Source organism: Pseudopipra pipra, chromosome 2 (assembly GCF_036250125.1).
Source record: "Pseudopipra pipra isolate bDixPip1 chromosome 2, bDixPip1.hap1, whole genome shotgun sequence".
NCBI classification, from domain to species: Eukaryota; Metazoa; Chordata; class Aves; order Passeriformes; family Pipridae; genus Pseudopipra; species Pseudopipra pipra.
This window is the reverse complement of record NC_087550.1, coordinates 87,843,502-87,862,070: the sequence shown is the minus strand read 5'-3', so window position 1 is coordinate 87,862,070 and position 18,569 is coordinate 87,843,502. Positions and strand designations below refer to the sequence as shown.

Sequence of the window (18,569 nt, the reverse complement as noted above, 5' to 3'; positions counted from 1 at the left end):
GTGCTGTGGGTTAATTTTCTTTTAATAAAGTCCATCAGAAAGTTTTATGAGCTCTTTCTAGATTTCTAGCAAACTACTTACAGTTCTGTCTTAACAGTATGAGATCTCTATGAGAAGGCAATCAGCTTAAGATGTACACAGCTGCCTCTTCATCCAGGAGAAGCATAAAGTAGACCTCCTTTGAGCTGATATCCTTTTTAATGCACAAACTCTCCAAATGCATTAGAAAGTGCTCCTTTTTCTTTTTTTCTTTATCCAGTTGCATGAAATTCAGGAAACCGATGTTCCAACAGTATCTTTACAGGTGTCTTAGCAGGGCTCATCTCTGAGTCTAATTATGTTGAACAGGCTGTGGAAATACAAAATCATGTCTAATGCAGTTGCATGCTGTGTGGAAACACGTGGGCTTGTCAGGATTCCAGCATGGTGCGCTGTTGGAGGTTACTCAGTTCCACGTGTGAATAGCCTCATTACAAACTCAATGCAAATCCTACTCAGAGTCTGTGGTTTCATGTCACTTTAAGCTGATGATTTTTTTTCCTAGGTTAATCTTCCTTCATCCTTCCTGGGAGCTCTTTTTCATCTGGTTTGTAACATGACCACACATACTCCAGTGCTGATACAAAGAGTTTGCAGGAATGTGTGGTTTGAGTAGAATCATAGAATGGTGGTCTGGCCTGAGTTGGAAGAGACTTTAAAAATCATCTAGTTCCAATCCCCTTGCATTGGACAGGGACACTCTTGCCATGGGTATAGACAGAAATTGAGACTGTTTGTAATAATAAGTTTAACTTTATTTTGAAGTAGCAGTCTCCTAGATCTGTTCCTTCAGTTCTTTCATGTCTGCTTTCTGCATTTTCTGTCTTGAATGAACGTTAAAACTGTTACTGAACAGTCCTCTTGGTGACATCTCCATTTTGCATATTACTTTGAGATGAACAATCCCAACCCAAAAATTTTATTTTTGCAGAAACCTGTAAGTTCTTTAAGAAGTGGGAAATCTGTCTAGTTTGAGTAGTGAGGAACAAATTATTCTTGTGTTGTAGAGTACAGTGATTTTGCAGTGCCCATTAATTTAATGAATTGTCCATGATAATGAAACCTGGGACAGCAAGCTAGAAGTGTCACAATACAGAGAACACCAGCTGAAACAAATGTCAGCTGTTCAGACTTGAAAAGCAGAAAGATTAACTTTATTAACAGCGATCTAGTGGCCATATGGCTAATAAATGAGATGATGATGATGATACTCAATATCCAGAAAGGACACAGGTTGCACATGGTTAATTGCTTGTGGCAGATAGATTGGACATGACTGACTACAGTTCCTGAGCCCAGGCTAATCACAAAATGGTACCTGGTCTGGCATGTGTTATCCGTGAAAGGGTGTTAGACAGCGAAGAGATCAGAAATGTTCACGTCTAGCTTGGAAGTGATGGGGCTTATGCCCAAACTCAGCATGTCACGTTAGTAATGATTAGTGCTTTAGTCTGTGCCAGGTGCTTGCATGAAGTGATTGTTGAAGAAATGCATGAAGGCAGTAATAACCAAACAGGATCTGGGTTGTTCAGCTCTTAATGCTGGATTATTTGGACTTCACTGGACATTCCTTGATCACTGATTGATCTTGTGTTTTCCTTGTGCTGGTCTGCTCAAGAAATCTATCCAGAAATTAAGTGCTAAGTTGAGCTTTGGGATTTGGAAAGAATGAAGAAGTCTAGTCCCGGAAAGAGAGAGGACAAGAAACAAACTCTGGAGAAGGTGACAACGGCACAGCTGCTCTCAGACCTCGTTAGTAGGCTGGATTGCCTGCAAGTGTCATAGGGAGTCATAGTGTCATAAGTGTCATTGGGGGAGGCCAACTCAAAAGATGAATTGATGCCTTCTAGTCCTCTGTTCCAAGTAACCCCCATTGTGCTATTTACCATCTAGAAATTCTAAAATGAAAACTTTTCTATGGAATTTTTTGTAGAAAATTTAGGCTTTGAACAGTACAGTTTCTAAAATAAGCCCTTTGTCTTCCATTTAAGAGCAAAGCTGGTGTCTTCAACTCAGTGTGAGGAAGGTTGTCATTTCATCTCCCACATGCACACACAAACAAGCACAAGCTGATGCAGAAATAAGATGGCTTTTGTACTCATTGCATATACAATAGCTGTGTATTTCAGTTTTTGAAAGGAAAATTCTTTCAGTAGTGGGTTGATCTGTCTGTCTGTTTGGAACAGCTCTATACAACTGTTTGAGAGTGAGAGTTACACTCTGGAGTTGAAGAAAAGCCTCTCTAGGAATTGGAAGTAGAAAGTACTTGATGTTACAGTAGAATATTTTAGAATGTTCTGAGGGGAATGTTGCCCCTGAGCCCCCTTTAAAGAATAAATAGAGATAGGTTCCACCACATTTGCCAAAAAAAGGTCTACTCTGAACTTTTGTTGTTGGATCATGCTTTGGAGCCTTCAGCAGTAAGTCTGTCCAATATGATTGTGGTGATCCAAGACAGTGCAGTCTGGCAGATGCTCCTTGTTACCTGTCCCCCTGCAAAGCGCTGTTCTATGCTGCAAAAGGGAACTTATGCTCATACCTTCTTCATCAATTTAAAGGTAACACATCAAACTGGCTAAAGTAGTACCTTAGACCCCAGAGCTTCACCCAAAAAAACTCTTGTTCAAACTCGGTGAATTAACTTTACAATGCACATACACTGAGAGATATTTGATGCTTGTTGATGGAAAGGAAGTAGTTAAGAAAACGTGCTTTTAGAAATCCTATGAGGTGCATGTTGTAAGGCTACATTCTTTTGGATCAGTTATTATAGCCATGGTTTAAGCTGCCTAAGATAAACCACAACTGATCCAGTAGCCACATAGCTCAGTGTTGAATCTGTGTAATATACTTTGTGTTTTTGAGCACCACCTGTTCAAGTGTCACCTGCCTGATGGTACGATTTCAACATTTAACTCCTATAAAAAAGGTTTAAAAATTAACTTACCTGCATCACAAACCACACAATCTCCAGTAATGATTGGCTTTTCCCAAGATGACATTGTATGAAAATCAGGTGATTGTAATACACTAAACAACATTAATTGCCTTCCTGATCTACTTCCTCCTTGCTAATTATTCCTTTTGTTAGTGTGCTGCCCTAGAAAAAAGTCTGAAATTGTTTCCTGTTTGGTTTCTAAAACGTTGAGAGTCCTCAACGCTTTGCATCATTAATTCCAGTCACACAGAAATACTCTTAATAGTTATAGAATCACAGAATGGTTTGTGTTGGAAGGGACCTTAAATATTGCCTGGTTCAAACTCCCCTGCCATGGGCAGGGACACCTTCCACTGGACCAGGTTACTCAAAGCTCCATCCAGCCTGGCCTTGAACACTTCCAGGGCAACCAACTTCTCTGGGCAACCAAAATCCAAACCTACTCTCTTTCAGTAGTACCCCTTATCCTATCACTACATGCCCTTGTACAAAATCCCCCCCCAGCTCTTGTTGGCCCCCTTTAGGTACTGGAAGGTGCTGTAAGGTCTCCCCAGAGCCTTCTCTTCTCCAGGCTGAACAGTCCCAAACTCTCTCAGCCTGTCTTCATATGAGAGGTGCTCCAGCCCTCTGATCAACTTAGTGGCTCTTCTCTGGACTTGCTCTAGCAGGTCCACATCCTTCTTACGTTGGAGGTCCAGAGCTGGATGCAGTATTCCAAGGGGGATCTCATGAGACCTTAGTGGAGGGGGAGAATCACCTCCCTCGACCTGCTGTTCACAGTCCCTTTGATGCAGCCCAGGACACAGTTAGCTTTCTGGGCTGCAAGTGCACATTGCTGGCTCTTGTTGAGCTTCTTGTCTACCAACACTCCCAAGTCCTTCTCCTCAGGGCTGCTCTCAATCCATTCATCCCCCAGCCTGCATTTGTGCTTGGGCCCTCAGCACCTGTTCATTTCTGAACATAGTGAAAACTGAGAGCCTTCTGTCTTACAAGTTTGAAGACCTTTGCTATTTAAAAGATATGTAGATGTGGCACTTAGGAACATGGTTTAGGGGTGGAATTGGCAGTGCTGGGTTAATGGTTGGGCTAGATGATCTTTTCCAACCTAGATGATTCTATGATTACTTCCAGGTATACTAGATATAGAAAAGAAAAACTATAGAAATTTAATTATTAAACTGGGTGTGTCTCTTTAAAAGTTGGGGAGTACAGCTCTGGAGGGATTGTCTGAGATGATGCTACAGATGCATTTTTAACTGGTCAGTTAGTGGTAGGCATCCAATGTGCGTCAGGAGTGATGGGCAGCTTCCCTATAAAGCAGTTACAAAGTCTGTGAATACCTGATGTTACCTATAATTACACACAAGACAAAAGGAACAGCCTGAAAAATGCATCTGCCTGTCAATGTTATGAAACCAGTTGAACTCACAAGAGACAATAATTAATGTGGTATTGTTCCAGGTAATTTTAGATAGTATTCTTACCACCCAGTGACATGTGATGCTGTAACCTGCAACATGAAGGAGAATAACATGTACAATATATAATACTATTTAAAAAATGTTGGTCCATTTTGATCCCATCTCCATTAAGCGGAATGAAAAAACTTCACCTGGCATGAGGGTAAAAACAAAGTCAAAATCCGTGAGTAGGAAAGAACTGATGGTATTGAACCTTGATGTGCTTTAGATCTCAGGTATGCTCCCTTCTAGTTTATGTAAAACAAGTGGGAAACGCTATTTTGTCAGGTGACATTTTTTTGTCCACTCTATTCTGTCTTTAACTCAACGTAACAGTGTCAGTGACAGACCATAGCGAAACCAGTCTGTGGTCACTGACTGCAGCTTATTGCCAGAATGCCCCTGTGAATACGAGGAGGCTTTCCTGCTTCTTGAATTTAAGATGCAGATACCATTTGATAAGTGAACTCCTCCTCTTTCTCTGATTTCCCATCTCCTCCCTCCCTCAGTCACGCGCTATGCTGACCAAAATCCAGGACAAAGAGAATACGTATTGGTACTGTACTGTTGATGTGATTTTCTGAATTAAATCTATCATAAAAATGAAAAATTGTGACATACTAGTGACAGATGCAGCCTACTCTCGTTAATTGGTTCACCTGAATTCAATGCTCTGGGTTTACAGCCCCACAGCAGAAGATGGTGTTTTCCAACATCAGGCAGCTCTCATTACATGGTGGTGCCTTGGACAAACACACCGTTCTGCTTCATTCAATGTATGTGAGCATGACTGTGTTTCCATAAAGGCTGCCTACTTTTGGCTTTATAAGGCAGTCGGCAAATTTTGTGAAGATAAAGAGGTTTTTAGCGAGAAAAAGTCCACTTCATAGTGCTACTGAGAAAATATCCTCTTATTTGGGCTTACGCTGGAAGTTGTGTGAATACAAGGAATCTGTCTCAGGGACCTAAGAGCCTACAGCAGCACAGATAAAAATAATTGCACTTAAAACATAGCATCCACTCAGTAAGTACATAAAGAGCAATGCAAAGCAGAGGAGGCATTAAGAATTCATGTGACTACTGTGAAATGTAGAAAATATGTGGTTACATAGTTAATAAATGAAAGAGAAAAATACATAGCAAAAACAAACAGTATTTAAATTCAAAACTTTATCTTAAGGACTGTCAGCAAGTGACCAACACATTAGGAAAGAAATCTTACCTAAGATCAGAGGCTACTTCTCAAAAAAAAGGTTTCAAGTCATCAGCATGAACACAGGTTCAGTGACAGAGGAACACTAGTTTATTGTCACTAACATGATGCTGTTTTTATAAAATGTAACTGGATGTTAATACTAAATTACTATAATCTATTTGAGAGAATACATCTCTTTCTAATATAAATTACCTTGTTCTGTAGAATTACCTTGTTGCCATCAAGCTGTGCACTATGAACTTTCCCCAGATCATTTCTTCTGTCTTTCTTCCCTTCCAGCATTTCTTCAGTCACTATTTCCTTTTGAAAAGATTAAAGCCACACTGCACATGTGATGTTTCTATTTTCTACCTGTTAAACCTCTACTGTTTGAAATGTTAAACCCCAGTAAAAGGACTAAGTGATAGTCTAGTCTGAGATACCACAAAGATATCAGGTTCATACATGAAAAATAGTTGCCTAGCCTTGTAATCTTGGGAAGATGTCATTATGAGTTCCGTACTTAAGACTCACCTTAATTCATATTCCAACCCTCCTGGAACAAGAAGGTTAGGTTCACCAGTGAAGGTTCCCTCTTTCATACTATCTCAGGATTTAAGTCTATGATACTTGTGTTTATTGATTTTTGAGGTGTCACAACCCACTTGATCATCTCCTGTGCTTTACAGACTAATAGCCATCACTTGATTTTGAACCCAGTAATCAGTATCTGACCAAAACAGTGTTTCCTACCTGCCACATCTCAAGCGCAGAGGAGCGATGGGAATAGATGGGTTTGTGATTTATTAAATAATGAGCAGAAAGGTACTGGAAAAAAATTTTGCCTTCCTACCCTCCACACATGCTGGGTAGTCTTGGGAAGAGAAAAATATGGCAAAGGGGACAGGATTGAAGGGCACTGGCCTCCCAGACCATCCTTCCTTCTCAAAATGACTCAGATGTTGTAGATATGTGAAAAGTCTTTTGGCCACAAGGTGCAAGTCTTTCAGAGACCCTCTGTGTGTCCCCTCTAGCTTCAGATGCTGAGGGACCAGTTTACTTCTTCCTAATTTCGGCTGCAGCATCCTGCCTCCCTAAATCTGTCAGTCAAATCTGCAGTCAAATCCTGCCTCTGTCCTCAAAGTATTCAAGTTCCCTTTCCGAATTAAATTTTCCATAATCAATGAAGCAGTGAGAGGCTTTTCTTCAATTACCCTTTTAAAAATTCATACAAAAGTAGAATTCTTAATTAAAAGCTTGCCAATCTGAAATCATTGAGGAAATGAGACAAAAAAAAATCCTTCCAGAAGTGTGCCCAGACTAACTCAGACACAAAGCAAAAAGAGCAGTAGATAGGGATCTGATTTTTGCCTAGCCTCTGCAACTGATTCACTGTAATACTTTCTGCAAGTCATTTATTGTGCAGCAATGTGCTTATTGATGGAGGAAAACCAGTATTTATTTCCTTTCACAGAGTTATCCTGAGTCTGACTAACAACTACTTCTGCAAATCTTTGGATGAAAGAAATCGTAAGAGTTCTAAGCTCTTAATATATATTACTTATTGTACTTTAAAATAGTCATCACACTAGGTAGGAATTAACATTCCAAATCCCATAGGGTGGATACCTCTTCCTACATGTATATATAAAAGTCATCAAGTGACCTGCCTCAGAGGAAGGCCAGCTGAAGACAGGTGAGTCTGAATTCACTCTTAGAACATTTATTTAGAGCCAGAAGCCTTTATTTTGTTTTGATTTAGCCTTTTGTTTTGATTTACCATTTTATCAATATTGTGATTGCTATGCTGTATCTAACTCAGGCCTGTAAGGTTTTTGTGATGGGAGGGGAAAAAAATGGCTGGTAACTTAAAAATTTATGATCTGGCAATTTCCTACATGTGGAAAGAGCTACAGCCTGTAGCTTTTGATGCAGACCCATATGGATGTGCCATTGCATTTATAGGTATTGGATCAAGCTATATTGATCCAGGCTTGTAAATACTCAGTGTTAGTGCTAGAGGTCAAACTGAGTTCCTGCCTGTACCCAGCTCCATCTGTGAACATTTTTCCTGAATAGGCTCACTCACTCATTGGAGCCTCTCCAATGACACTGGTGGACTATCCATGTTTCTCCATTCGTGCAGTCTGGTTTGCAGTAGAAATGCAGTCTAGAGAAAAGGTCACACATTATTAAAATTGATAATGTATTTTCAAGTGTTAACAGCATTAGTGATGACTGCCTACAAGACTCGTGGTGTGTTTTTTATTTGAAATCTTCTTGGGAAAAAAAGTATTTGTAAGCCATAAAAGCTCCTCTGTTTAAATGTGTTAACCAGCAAGCCAAATACAGTCAATGCTTTTTGCATTTGATAGCTATTATCTGATGACATTTTGGAATTTTTTTAATAAGCACAACAGATGCATTTATTAGTAAAGTGATTATCTTCTGTTATTGCACAGAGAAGTATTATTTCACTAAATAAATCTTGGAGTTGCCTTGCATGCTCTTAGCAGAGAATTAAGGGTCATATTGTTTGATTTTGAAAGCAAGTTTTTCCAAAAGCAAAGCAAAAATCCTTTTTGAACAGAGAAGCAATGGATGTGTGCACTTTGTAGCACATTAGACTTCAAACACCTATAAAATTAAAGCAAAGATGGCATACCTTGTCATTGTAAAGACACGCTACGGGTGTTCAGGAGGGGCCATGTGAGCAAGCAGTGAGAACTGACAGGGACTAAAAAGGTCCCTGCTGGCCCAGGCTGCCAACAGGGCAGGCACCCCTGCCCTGGGGTGCTCCCCCACCCCTCTTCAGCAAATGCCATCCCTGTCTGGTGCCTCAGGGCAGGAGCTTTTGGCACCCCAACTTTGCTACAGTGCTGTTGAAGATCAGCAGTGATTTCTTCATGTTTTGCAAACTGCTGTGTTTCCAGGTCTCCTGGGACAGCTGAGGAGAGCCATCGCCATGATCCCCGCACTGCTCTTGCTGGGCCTTTCGGCCCTTGTCGGTGAGATGGGTTTGGGTTGCTGTCAAAATCACAGTGGGAATTGTTTGCAGAAGGACCACAGAGAGGAGGTGTGCAGACAGGCTTGAGGTTCCCTTTCTGCATGGCCCTGTAAAACCCTGTGTGGCTAAAGGTCCTCAGCTGCTGTATGAGGCCGCTTGCTGCCCACACGTCTTTTAAAACAGCATATCTGGAGTATGGGACTGAAACCAAAAGGGAGTCACAGACATAGCTCCTCTTGATTTTTCCAGCTAACCTTATCCAGTCTCTCTACCTGCTCAGAAATGGTCTCACAAATGTGGCAAGCTGTTTGATGGAGGCTATTTGTTCCTTGGTTACTAAGGAAATGGGGTAATTTTCAGAGACTGAGGCAAGCATTCTCCTGAATTAATTCCTCACCCGGTTATGGAGGGACACAGGAGACACTTCCAACCAGGGTGCTCAGATACCTCCAGCCATCATCTGAGGGACCCTGGACACTGGGGGCATTGAATAGGAAGAGCCCTCTGAAATAAATGCAGAGACTGTGGTTCTTCATTCCCACACCAGCCTTTAGACCTAAGAGGGCAGGCACATATTCATCTAAATTTTCATTGGATCCACTTGCTTCAACATATTCAGTTAGAAAAGAACAAATTTCTGTTCTCTACTTTCTTTGATAGCATTACTGATGGAGAGCAGTGGCAACTGTACAAGCAGGGCCAACACAAGGGGATTGTGGATTGCAGGTCTGGGTGACTCCCTCATGCTCAACTTATATGCACTTGCAGCGCTTGTACAATACTGCTCTGAGATCTTATGTGTTCAAACACCTCTGTTTAATATTTCAGCTCCATCCATGAGTTACAGTTGCTATGGTGATATAAGTGCTCTTCCAGCCCCCACGGTGTCCTGTACAGCTGTAAGAGCCCCAGATTGTGGTAGGTATCATTCATTGCTTGACTTGTCGACCTGTTTCTACCTGACAGAGAGATGCTTTACTTACTGTTATTGCCAAATTAAATGTGGTGCAACTATTCAATTAGTCAAAAGGGAGAAAGCAACACTTCCTCTCCCAAAATGGCAGGTGCTGTGAAGCCTCCAGATCTGGTGAGAAGTGGAAGCACAAACCCCAGGTCCTGTAGTCAGGATCTTCAGCCTCAGAGTAAAGGGAAATAGTACCACCCCTTTTCAGTTAAAACGGCTCCTTCATCAGCCAGGACTTTGGCATCAGCATCCTCACAAAACCCCAGGGCCCGTATGCTGGAAGGTGAAGATGCACAGATCCAGGTTCTGAGTGCTGGCATGTTGGCTGAGCTGGTCAGTGGTGACCTGTCAGAGACACATTTTACAGGGCAAAGGTCCCAGGTGTGTAGCCATCCTACTTCTGGATGACTAGTGTTTGGTAACTCCTTCACATTTCTCTCTTTCTTTCCTCATGTTATTTCCCCGTGCATTGCACATCTGACTGAGTCAGGTTAATACTGCTCATATCTCCAGGAATTTGGCCACATACTTTAGATGTAGGCTCTTTCAGGGCAGACACCTTGACTGTCAATGTCCAAGCATGGATCTGAACACACCTGCTTGTTTCCAAACTGTTCCAAAATTGCTTTAAAAAGCCCTTCTTTCTATAGAGAGAATATATAAGTTACTCCAGTTTGTCTGGTCAGTAGTAATGTGTATCTATTTTTGCAAATCCCTTTTCAAATTTCATTCTTCTGACTCCAGAGCCACATTTACAGTGGAACTGCTGAAGAACAGGACCATGAACATGTGGTTCCACTTCCTGAGAAGCCTCCCTCTTCCCCTCGGGTACTGGCACAGCAGCTTCCTAGCCATGGTCAGAGCCAATAGGGCTGTGCTTTTTCCTCAAGCTCCACTGCCCAGTTCGGTGTAGATGCAATTCCTTCAGAATTTGAGTTACTTCTTTTATACATCTGTTCAAGGGGAAAGGGAGGGTTTTGGACAGGGATGTGTTTAAGTCTGCCTTTTCCTACGCTGCAGGATATGCCATGGTACGGAAGACTGCTGAGGCAGACCTCGTGCGCCTGAGGAGATATGAGGTCCCGATTAGACGAGTAGCCAGAAACCTGTGCTTGGACCCAGCTCTCATTGGTGCCATCATGTCACAGGAGAGCCGTGTTGGCCTGCTCCTGAACAACGGCTGGGACCAGGGACGGCAGAAGTACGGCTTGATGCAGGTACATCAGGATGATAAGTATGAGTAACAGCACAGTAATTTAATGCATACCCCAGGTCCTTACCTTAGCAAATGACTGTTCTGTATTCAAAACGGCACTAAAATCAAAGGTTGTTCTTAAGTGTCTGGAATAAGGTCACGTCAATGAGTTGCAGCCTGGGGGGCCAATGAAGAGGAAGAAGCTACAGCAGGGGTTGCATTCAGAGGGAAACCCATTTTCTTGCTTGTCTTTTCTAGATCAGCAGGCAGCTACAGCAGCCTTATGCAGTGTGGGATAGTGAAGAACACATAAATCAGTGCTCAAATATTCTGGTTCTTTCAATCAATGAAGTACGGACAAGACATCCTACCTGGACCTGGGATCGGCAGCTGAGAGGTACACAATGGGCTGTATACCTGAAAGGGATACACTGAGAGTATTGTGCACTCATTGGTGTCACTTTTAAAGGAAAAAGAGCATCGGTCTGGCAGATTTTACAGCATGTCTTACAATAAAAACCCCAACCAAACCCGGTTTTCTAATTTAAAAGAGGCAATTCCAAACTGGCAGATCAGCAATGTGAAATAGCTGTCAGGCAGATAAATAAGGTAGAAAATAACCGAACACAAGCCACTGGGGAAACTGAGGCAGAAATTGAGGCACCACAACACAATGAGCTTATCGTGGCAGGCTGTTGTGTCCAGGAATCTTGGGATCCAGGTGTCCTTATAGCCCATGTTATCTTCGTGGTGGTTCATTCACTCTATGCTATAATTTACTCTCCCATCCTTGCTCTGATACTGCCTTTTTAGATTACACACTTTTCTGGAAAGAGTATGCCATTTTCAACTGCATTTGGAGAGAATCATGGGTTCCTTCACTGTAGCAACAAAGATTTTACAAAATCAGTCACTTTTGAACAACAATGCACAGTTAGCACTTTGCCAAGCAGTTGTGTATGTTTGATGAGATGCATGGCCCTTTCAGCTAGAAATTTTTACTCTTAAAACTCTATTTCTTACTTACAAGCCCAAAACAACTCCTTCTTAACTCTTTCCAGGGGGAATCTGCACCTACCATGCGAGAATGGGCAATCTCCAGGTCTACGAGGAAGACCCATGCAGCAGAGACAACAACTACGTCAACAGCGTGATTAGGCGAGCCCAGTACTTCAAGAGAAATGGGTTCTAGCTCATAAACCCGCCCCACCACTGAGCCTCTCCTCTGCACAGACTAGCAGTGATCACAGTACCCAGAGCAGGTCTTCTGGCAGGACCGATGCTGGGAGCATTGCCAACAGCACCTTGCTCACTCCAGCAAATCCCAGCTCCCCACTCACCAATGGGCGAGCTCAGCACTGCCTTCCAGGGAACCCACAGGGATGAGATACCACAAGCTTGGGGCCTTTGAGAAGCAGATGGGGACAGACTAGCAGTGTTTAAATTTTGAGTGAGGAATGTGACTCTTCCTGTTTGGAGCTGAACCCAGGGCTGTTCGTGCATCCCCCAGATGCAAGCACACAAGCAGCTCTCCCTGGACATCAGCTGTGCTCTTCCCATCACCTCCATCCACCTCCTTCCTTCTCCATGGCCAATGCAGGAGATGAAGTCCCTGAGTTAAAATTTTCCCTCCCCTTGATGCTGCTGGCTAAGGGGCAATGACGAGACCACCGAGCCTTTGGTCTCTGCAGTAGCTGAGTATTCCTGTGGCCAACCTTGAGGAGGACAATGCTACACATGATTTGGTTAGTCTATCAAGCCTTGGAGTCCATGGCCATGGTGGGGCTGGGGACCTCTTAAGGGTGAAAAGCAGCCTCACATAGGGGAAATCCTCTATATAGAAAGTACTGCAAGTGCCACAGCAGGCATGCAAAACACCTTTCCATTAGAGACCAGCCCTCAGTAGGAGTCAGCCCCGTACGTACCCACCCAGGAGCTGTGTCACAGCAACAGTGTTGGTAAAAAACCCCACACCCTTTCCTGCTTTATCTTTGGCTCCCTTATGTTGGGTTTCCTCCAAATTTAAAAGCATTTCAGCATCCATCCCTCTGCCAGGTATCCCAGCTTCTAATAGGAATGAATTAGCTCTGGGCTTATAAGGTCTGTTTGAAAGTGGTCTTCTATGTGGATGGGTCTCTGGGTGCCAATTTATGTTTAATTAGAATAATAATTAGAATAATACTGAGAATAATACTGAGAATAATGATAAGAATAAGAGAGAAAATAAAGATAAATGTTAAATTCCAGTGTTGTTTTTTTCAATTTCATGGGGCTCAGTGCGTAGCAACCTACAACTTGAGTAAATAACCCGGTTTGGTACTTTTGGAATGGGTCTAAAACTTAGTTTGAGAACAAGGAGAGGAATATGGTGCTGGAGACTGGATAGGTGAGAAGAGCTGGGCCTGAGCCCGGCCACTGACCCAAACCTGTGAACAAGGGAATAAGGACGTTCACATTTAACCTTTTGAATTTCCATTTTGGAGGTATCAGAGCACCTTTCTGCCAGCTGTCACCTTTGCTGATGTAGAAGTGATGTGCCTGGCAGTCCCTGCCTGGCAGCACAGGGATGTGCTGTGTGTGTGCCTGGGCTGCCAGGCAGGGTCAAGACAGGAAGCATGAGAGCTGGTTTGGAGACAGCTTTTGCTGGCAGAACAATTTTAATGCTGTGCCCCTTGTCTTGCCGGTCACTCATCTGCTTTCTGTCACAGCAAGGACTCTCTATCATTAACATATTGACAAGCAAACTCATTTTATCACCTCTGGAGATCAGAAGGAACTCTAGAATGTCTCAAATATTACTATTTTTTTTTAAGACTACAGTAAACAGTTCAGTGTTGAGCAACCACAGGCATTGAACTATATATTATTTAGTCTTTAGTGAATTTTGCACTATATTAATATAATTTTTCTAAAATTGTTACTTTGTAATAGAATGTATGAAGCCTCTCATGTGGTTTGATCCCCTCTACTTGACATAGCTTAGGTAAAATTCATAGGATGAAGCCTTTGGTGCATTATGTTATGTAAACCTCTGTGTTATATAAAACTCTTACATAAAGCCTATGACTGCATTTTTGGTAGATCAGTATAAACTTCAAATGGGGCAGGAAATCTCATTGCTACCTATGTGTACAAAGTTGGGGTTTGAGTTCAGAGGGTGAACCAGAGTGGAGCTTCCTTTGGTTGCCTTCATGCTTGGTTCCCTTCAATCACTGCCAGGAAGCTCCTTGTCACCACTGCTGATGCTGCCATCCCTGCAGACCTGTGAGCTCCTCAGGACTCCAATTTACACAAGTGTTACTCATGAAGCTGCTGCTTCAAGTTATCCTAGCAACATCCAAGGGCCTGCAGACTTGCCTGCTGACTTGTGCAGCATCACCACAAAGGATTATTTATTTTTTAAGTCCATTTAAAATTCCCAGTTATGGGAATTCCATATTTTGTTGCAAATATTGTTTTAGGGTATCAGCACCTTGCAGTGAATACAGAAAACCTCTGCAGAAAATGCATTGAAACTTGATAAATTCATAGGAAGGAGTAAATAATTAGGAAAGTTTAACACTGGCATGCTGCCTTAAGATTTGAGCAAAAGCTTTCCTGATAAACAGTGAGTTCAGATTGCTGTTCCCTGTCATCTTTTTCTAGTCACCCGTGTCCATGTTACTGGGAGTTACTCTTCTGCCTGGTGTAGACAAGGCAGCTGCAGTTGTGCTCTTGGTCACCCTTTTGACCCACAGCCCACTGAAAAAAAAAATAACAGACATCTTGCAAAGCAAATGATCTAATACCAAGTAACATATCAGACAAAAGCAAAAGCTCATGTAAGGAAAGAGAAAAGACAAAATAGAGGGGAAAGAAAGCTCCAGGGAATCACATACCAGGACATCTGTCTACAACACTGAGGAAGATGTTAAAGGATTGAATGGTTGCTTCAAGAGATCCTGGGGGACAACAAAGCAGCAAGACTTAGGAGGGTTCTGGCAGCCTGACTTGGTAGGAAAAAACCACCTCAGACCAACCAAAGTCTTTATCTAACTGAGGAAGTGGCCAAAAGAGAAGCCATGGTTGTGCTGCATCACGAGCTCAATAAGGCTTTCAGCAGAAATTTGAAGTGCCCTCATATGTGGAGGGCCTTAAGTACAAAAAGCACTGGTTATCAGGAGATTCTGGCCAAACTGGTGAGACATTTCAAGTGGAGCCACACAGGTCTGTTCTACACCAGTTTGTCTCAATTTTTGGTTGTAAAATTAATGGAGGATATGAGCTATCAAACCCATGGGCTACACTGAGCGGCAATGTCAGCTCTTCCACTGATAGTTAGAAACTATGAAAAACATAGTTAGGAACCAAAGTACTGAAATCAATCAAACAGAGGTGCAACACACTTGAGGAGGTGTAGTGGGCAGGCGACAATCCCAAGGAAAGGGCTGAGGGTTCTAGTGGGAAAGAAAGAAGTTGATGCCAGTGGAGGAGGGGAAAAGAAATAAAAAGAGGGAAAATCCCATTTGGGGGGTTATCTTTATCATAGCACTGTGTATGAAGCACCTGGGGTAACTCTTGTCTCAGATGTTCTGCTGTCAGCATCAGTGACGCTTGGCAAATGTTTGAGTTTGCTGCACCAACAAAAATATCCTCAGGACAATCACAACTCAGATGGAAAGTACAGCCTGTAAGAAATTAGGAATTAGATTTTTTTTCCAGAAAAGAGAAAAAGCACACAGAGTATGATTTTCTAATATGTAAAACAAATTAAGAGTAATCATCTACATACTCCCCTTCCTCTTGAGGGTAAGACAAGTAGCAGTGAGTTTGGCAGCAGCTTTGTGTTGGATACTTCGAAAAACTTTCAAGATAATGAAGCAATACAACATTCCCTGGGTGTTTTAAAGAACAGCCAAGACCAACATGTAAAAGTAGCTGTGCATCATAAAGAATCACAGAATGGTTTGAATTGGAAGGGACCTTAAAGACCATCTCGTTCCAACTCCTCTGCCGTGGGTAGGGACACCTTCCACCAGACCAGAGCTCAGAGCTCCATTCAGTCTGGCCTTGAGCACTTCCACAGATGGGGCATCCACAACAACTCTGGGCAACCTGTTCCCAGTGCCTCACTAGCCTTACAGTAAAGAATTTTTTCCTAATATCTAATTTAAACCTATTCTCTTTATCGCCGTGCTGCTGTAGAGAGGGGAAATGCAATGGGTAGTGTTTAAGGACCTTTCCAGGCTAACATTGCTGCATCAGAATCAGCAGTCAGCAAATAAAAAAAAAATTACAGACAGGAAAGAAAAACCTTCTCTGTTAGGGTCCTGTGTTTTGTTTTCACAACTGATGTCAGTACTGGCAAATTTATTTAAATGTGCTTCCTACAATAAAGAGCAAATGTGGGGTAGCAAGCTTTGTCTCTCATCAACTTGTTAAGCTGCAGGTGGTATGGGCTGATGGCTCCATGGCTCAGGTAGGGTTATGTCTGGAGTCTGGGGCTGCAATGATTGTCTTTCATAGACACCAAGCAGAGGGACCAATTAAACAACCTGTTTCAGCAGTAACTGAAGCAGCAGGAAACCACTATCAAAACCAAGTCCCCGTGGGCCAGAGCCCTAAGCCACATGGTAGAACAGATTGCTCTGATGGCTGACTGTGAACGCTGGAGTTGGATCAGCTGGAGCCACGTGTCCATGTCTCTCTCCCCGCGATATGCAGAAAACAAAGGGAAATGTCAGCACAGCAATGCAGTGCTGAAGAATTGCGTTTGTTCTGCTTCATTACTCATTGAAAAAGTGGGCTGGGATTTCCTGGCCAGCAACCTGTTCACAGGACAGGGCTTCTCTAGTGCCTTGGGCACCCTGAGCACAGCACCCCAAAATATTAGGCTCATCTTATGTGACTTTCTTCCTAATAAAAAAAGTCTCATGTTTTATCCAGGCCAGAAAAGGCAACACCAGCCCCCCTTTAAACCAGAAGTGTCAGATGTCTATAGGACATGCCGTGTGGGTGATACTGGTGACTGGGCACCCCAAAGTCTGTCTCCAGCAGCAGCAGCAGGAGAACTTGGTTGCTTTCTACAGTCCATTTTCCTCCTCTGCCCTCAGCATTCCCAGCTGTTTAACACAGGTGGTGGGAGACATGTCCACCCTTTGTATGGCACTGCTGTCCATGAATCCATCCAGTTGCTTTGGGAATGTGCTGGTGCCACTGGCCTCCACAGCTTCCTGGGTGGCAAAGACACATCTAGATTCCTTGATAATGCCAGTTTGACTCTTCATAAATTCCTTTTTGAAGACCCAGCTATACTTCACCCACTGGCCTTTATCTATGCAGTTGCTGACATGATCCCAGAACACCATCAGGAACCAAGGCAGGTTTGCTCCTTATGGGAGCTGGGCTGACTGTCTCTCAGCTGACTAGGTTTATTCACCACCCCACTCATCTTTAATACACTCTCCTATATTTCTCAGGATGGGCACCAGCCTGTGATCCCAAGGACGCCTGTGGAGCCAGTGCTGCAGTTGGGAGTGACTGTTTCTAATGCTTGCCTCAATTTATTTACTTGTCTTCCTTGAAACCAAATACACCCATATTGGATGCACATGACCTGCTTTTTCCCATTTCAATGTTAAAAGTGATCACTTTGTAGGACTGTAACCTCAGAGCAGCTTCCCACTAACACCCCTCAAACGAAGCCATTGTGCCACTCTCTAGTGTTTGTTCCTGTGGGTTCCTGAAGCAGCTTTTCCTGGAAGCAGGAATCTATTGCAACCAAAAATTCCACTTCCGCATCTCATCCTGACAAGGCACTGATCCAGCCCATACACAGGCTCCCACATGTACCACCATCCTATATTTACTACTTCTCTGGCCCTACTGACCACACTTACTGAATTAAAAAAAGATTGACAGTACAGTCCTACTACAGCATTTTTATTAATAGCAACTGGAATTTCCACTCACATTTTCAGGATGCTTCTCTTTTCCTGTAATATTTTTATACTGTGACACTTTTATCCTTCACATACAGCATCACTCATCCACCTCTGCATCCTACTCTGTAATTCCAGAGGCTGGCAATGTAGTATCTTGTTGGTTTCCTAGCCCCCAAGTGTCTGAAGTGCCCGCTATCTTGGTGTTACCTGGCGCCAAGAATTTGCATTCTCCTGGCTTGATTTTGAAATCTTTAGCAACTGTGTAGGAAGAATTTTAAGTTTGCCCTCACTTCATTGCTTAATATTGCATATGCCAAAACCTTGACACAGTATCCTGTCTATTTTGTCTGTCTCATTTATTGGGATTGTGCTATTTATTTCCTTCCTGTTTTTTTCAGAGGTAAACTGAATGTCAGCCATGTCCACCTTGTAGATCACATCAATTCAAATTGGGTAGGCCTCTGCATTTGTCAGCTTTCCCCTGCTTCTAATGGAAATGCTCCTCTAGAAGCTCTTCAATTTCCAGTGACACAGGTTGCCTACGTTACAGCTCAGGTGCAGCCTACCTTTCTAGGCTGTTTCTCTCATCCATGAAGTTTTGCCAGTTCCTCACATGTCTCAATCATCTACAAGCCCCTGCATTTCCCTCTGAGGCCACCATGCAGCCTTGGGACAAGGGACCAGCTCCCAGTACTCAGAGTATCCTGCCTTCCTGACATGGGCTGGGTAACCTCCCGGAGCTTAAATTGGCTTAATTGCTTTGGGAAGCTTATGTCAGCCTAGTTTCTCCCCTGAAAGCATAACTAGCATTTCTTACCCATGCCTTATTAAGCTAATTAGCAATAAGG

At 42.9% G+C, this 18,569-nt stretch overlaps 1 protein-coding gene across 3 annotated transcripts; it reads left to right on the top strand.

The window, feature by feature from the left end:
• The first annotated feature begins 95 nt into the window (after positions 1–95).
• LOC135410037 (lysozyme g-like) lies at positions 96–13,557 on the top strand. 3 transcript variants are annotated; one of them, XM_064646313.1, is made up of 6 exons: positions 96–7,328; positions 8,566–8,640; positions 9,468–9,557; positions 10,624–10,820; positions 11,057–11,195; positions 11,860–13,556. In XM_064646313.1, the coding sequence occupies exons 2-6, from the start codon at positions 8,598–8,600 to the stop codon at positions 11,988–11,990; spliced, it is 600 nt and encodes a 199-aa protein (XP_064502383.1). In that variant the 5' UTR covers positions 96–7,328; positions 8,566–8,597; the 3' UTR covers positions 11,991–13,556. The 3 variants fall into 3 exon arrangements, with proteins under 3 accessions (XP_064502383.1, XP_064502384.1, XP_064502382.1); XM_064646314.1 differs by lacking the exon at positions 96–7,328 and having other exon boundaries at positions 8,433–8,640; XM_064646312.1 differs by lacking the exon at positions 96–7,328 and having other exon boundaries at positions 8,433–9,557; positions 11,860–13,557.
• The last annotated feature ends 5,012 nt before the right edge of the window (positions 13,558–18,569 follow it).

What these genes read in the sequence shown, in the direction of transcription:
- LOC135410037 (XM_064646312.1), top strand. Translation starts at nt 9,308, where the DNA reads ATGGAGAGCAGTGGCAACTGTACAAGCAGGGCCAACACAAGGGGATTG. An exon ending in TGTAAGAGCCCCAGATTGTG is followed by an intron (nt 9,558 to 10,623) that starts GTAGGTATCATT and finishes CCTACGCTGCAG; the next exon opens with GATATGCCATGGTACGGAAG. An exon ending in AGAAGTACGGCTTGATGCAG is followed by an intron (nt 10,821 to 11,056) that starts GTACATCAGGAT and finishes TGTCTTTTCTAG; the next exon opens with ATCAGCAGGCAGCTACAGCA.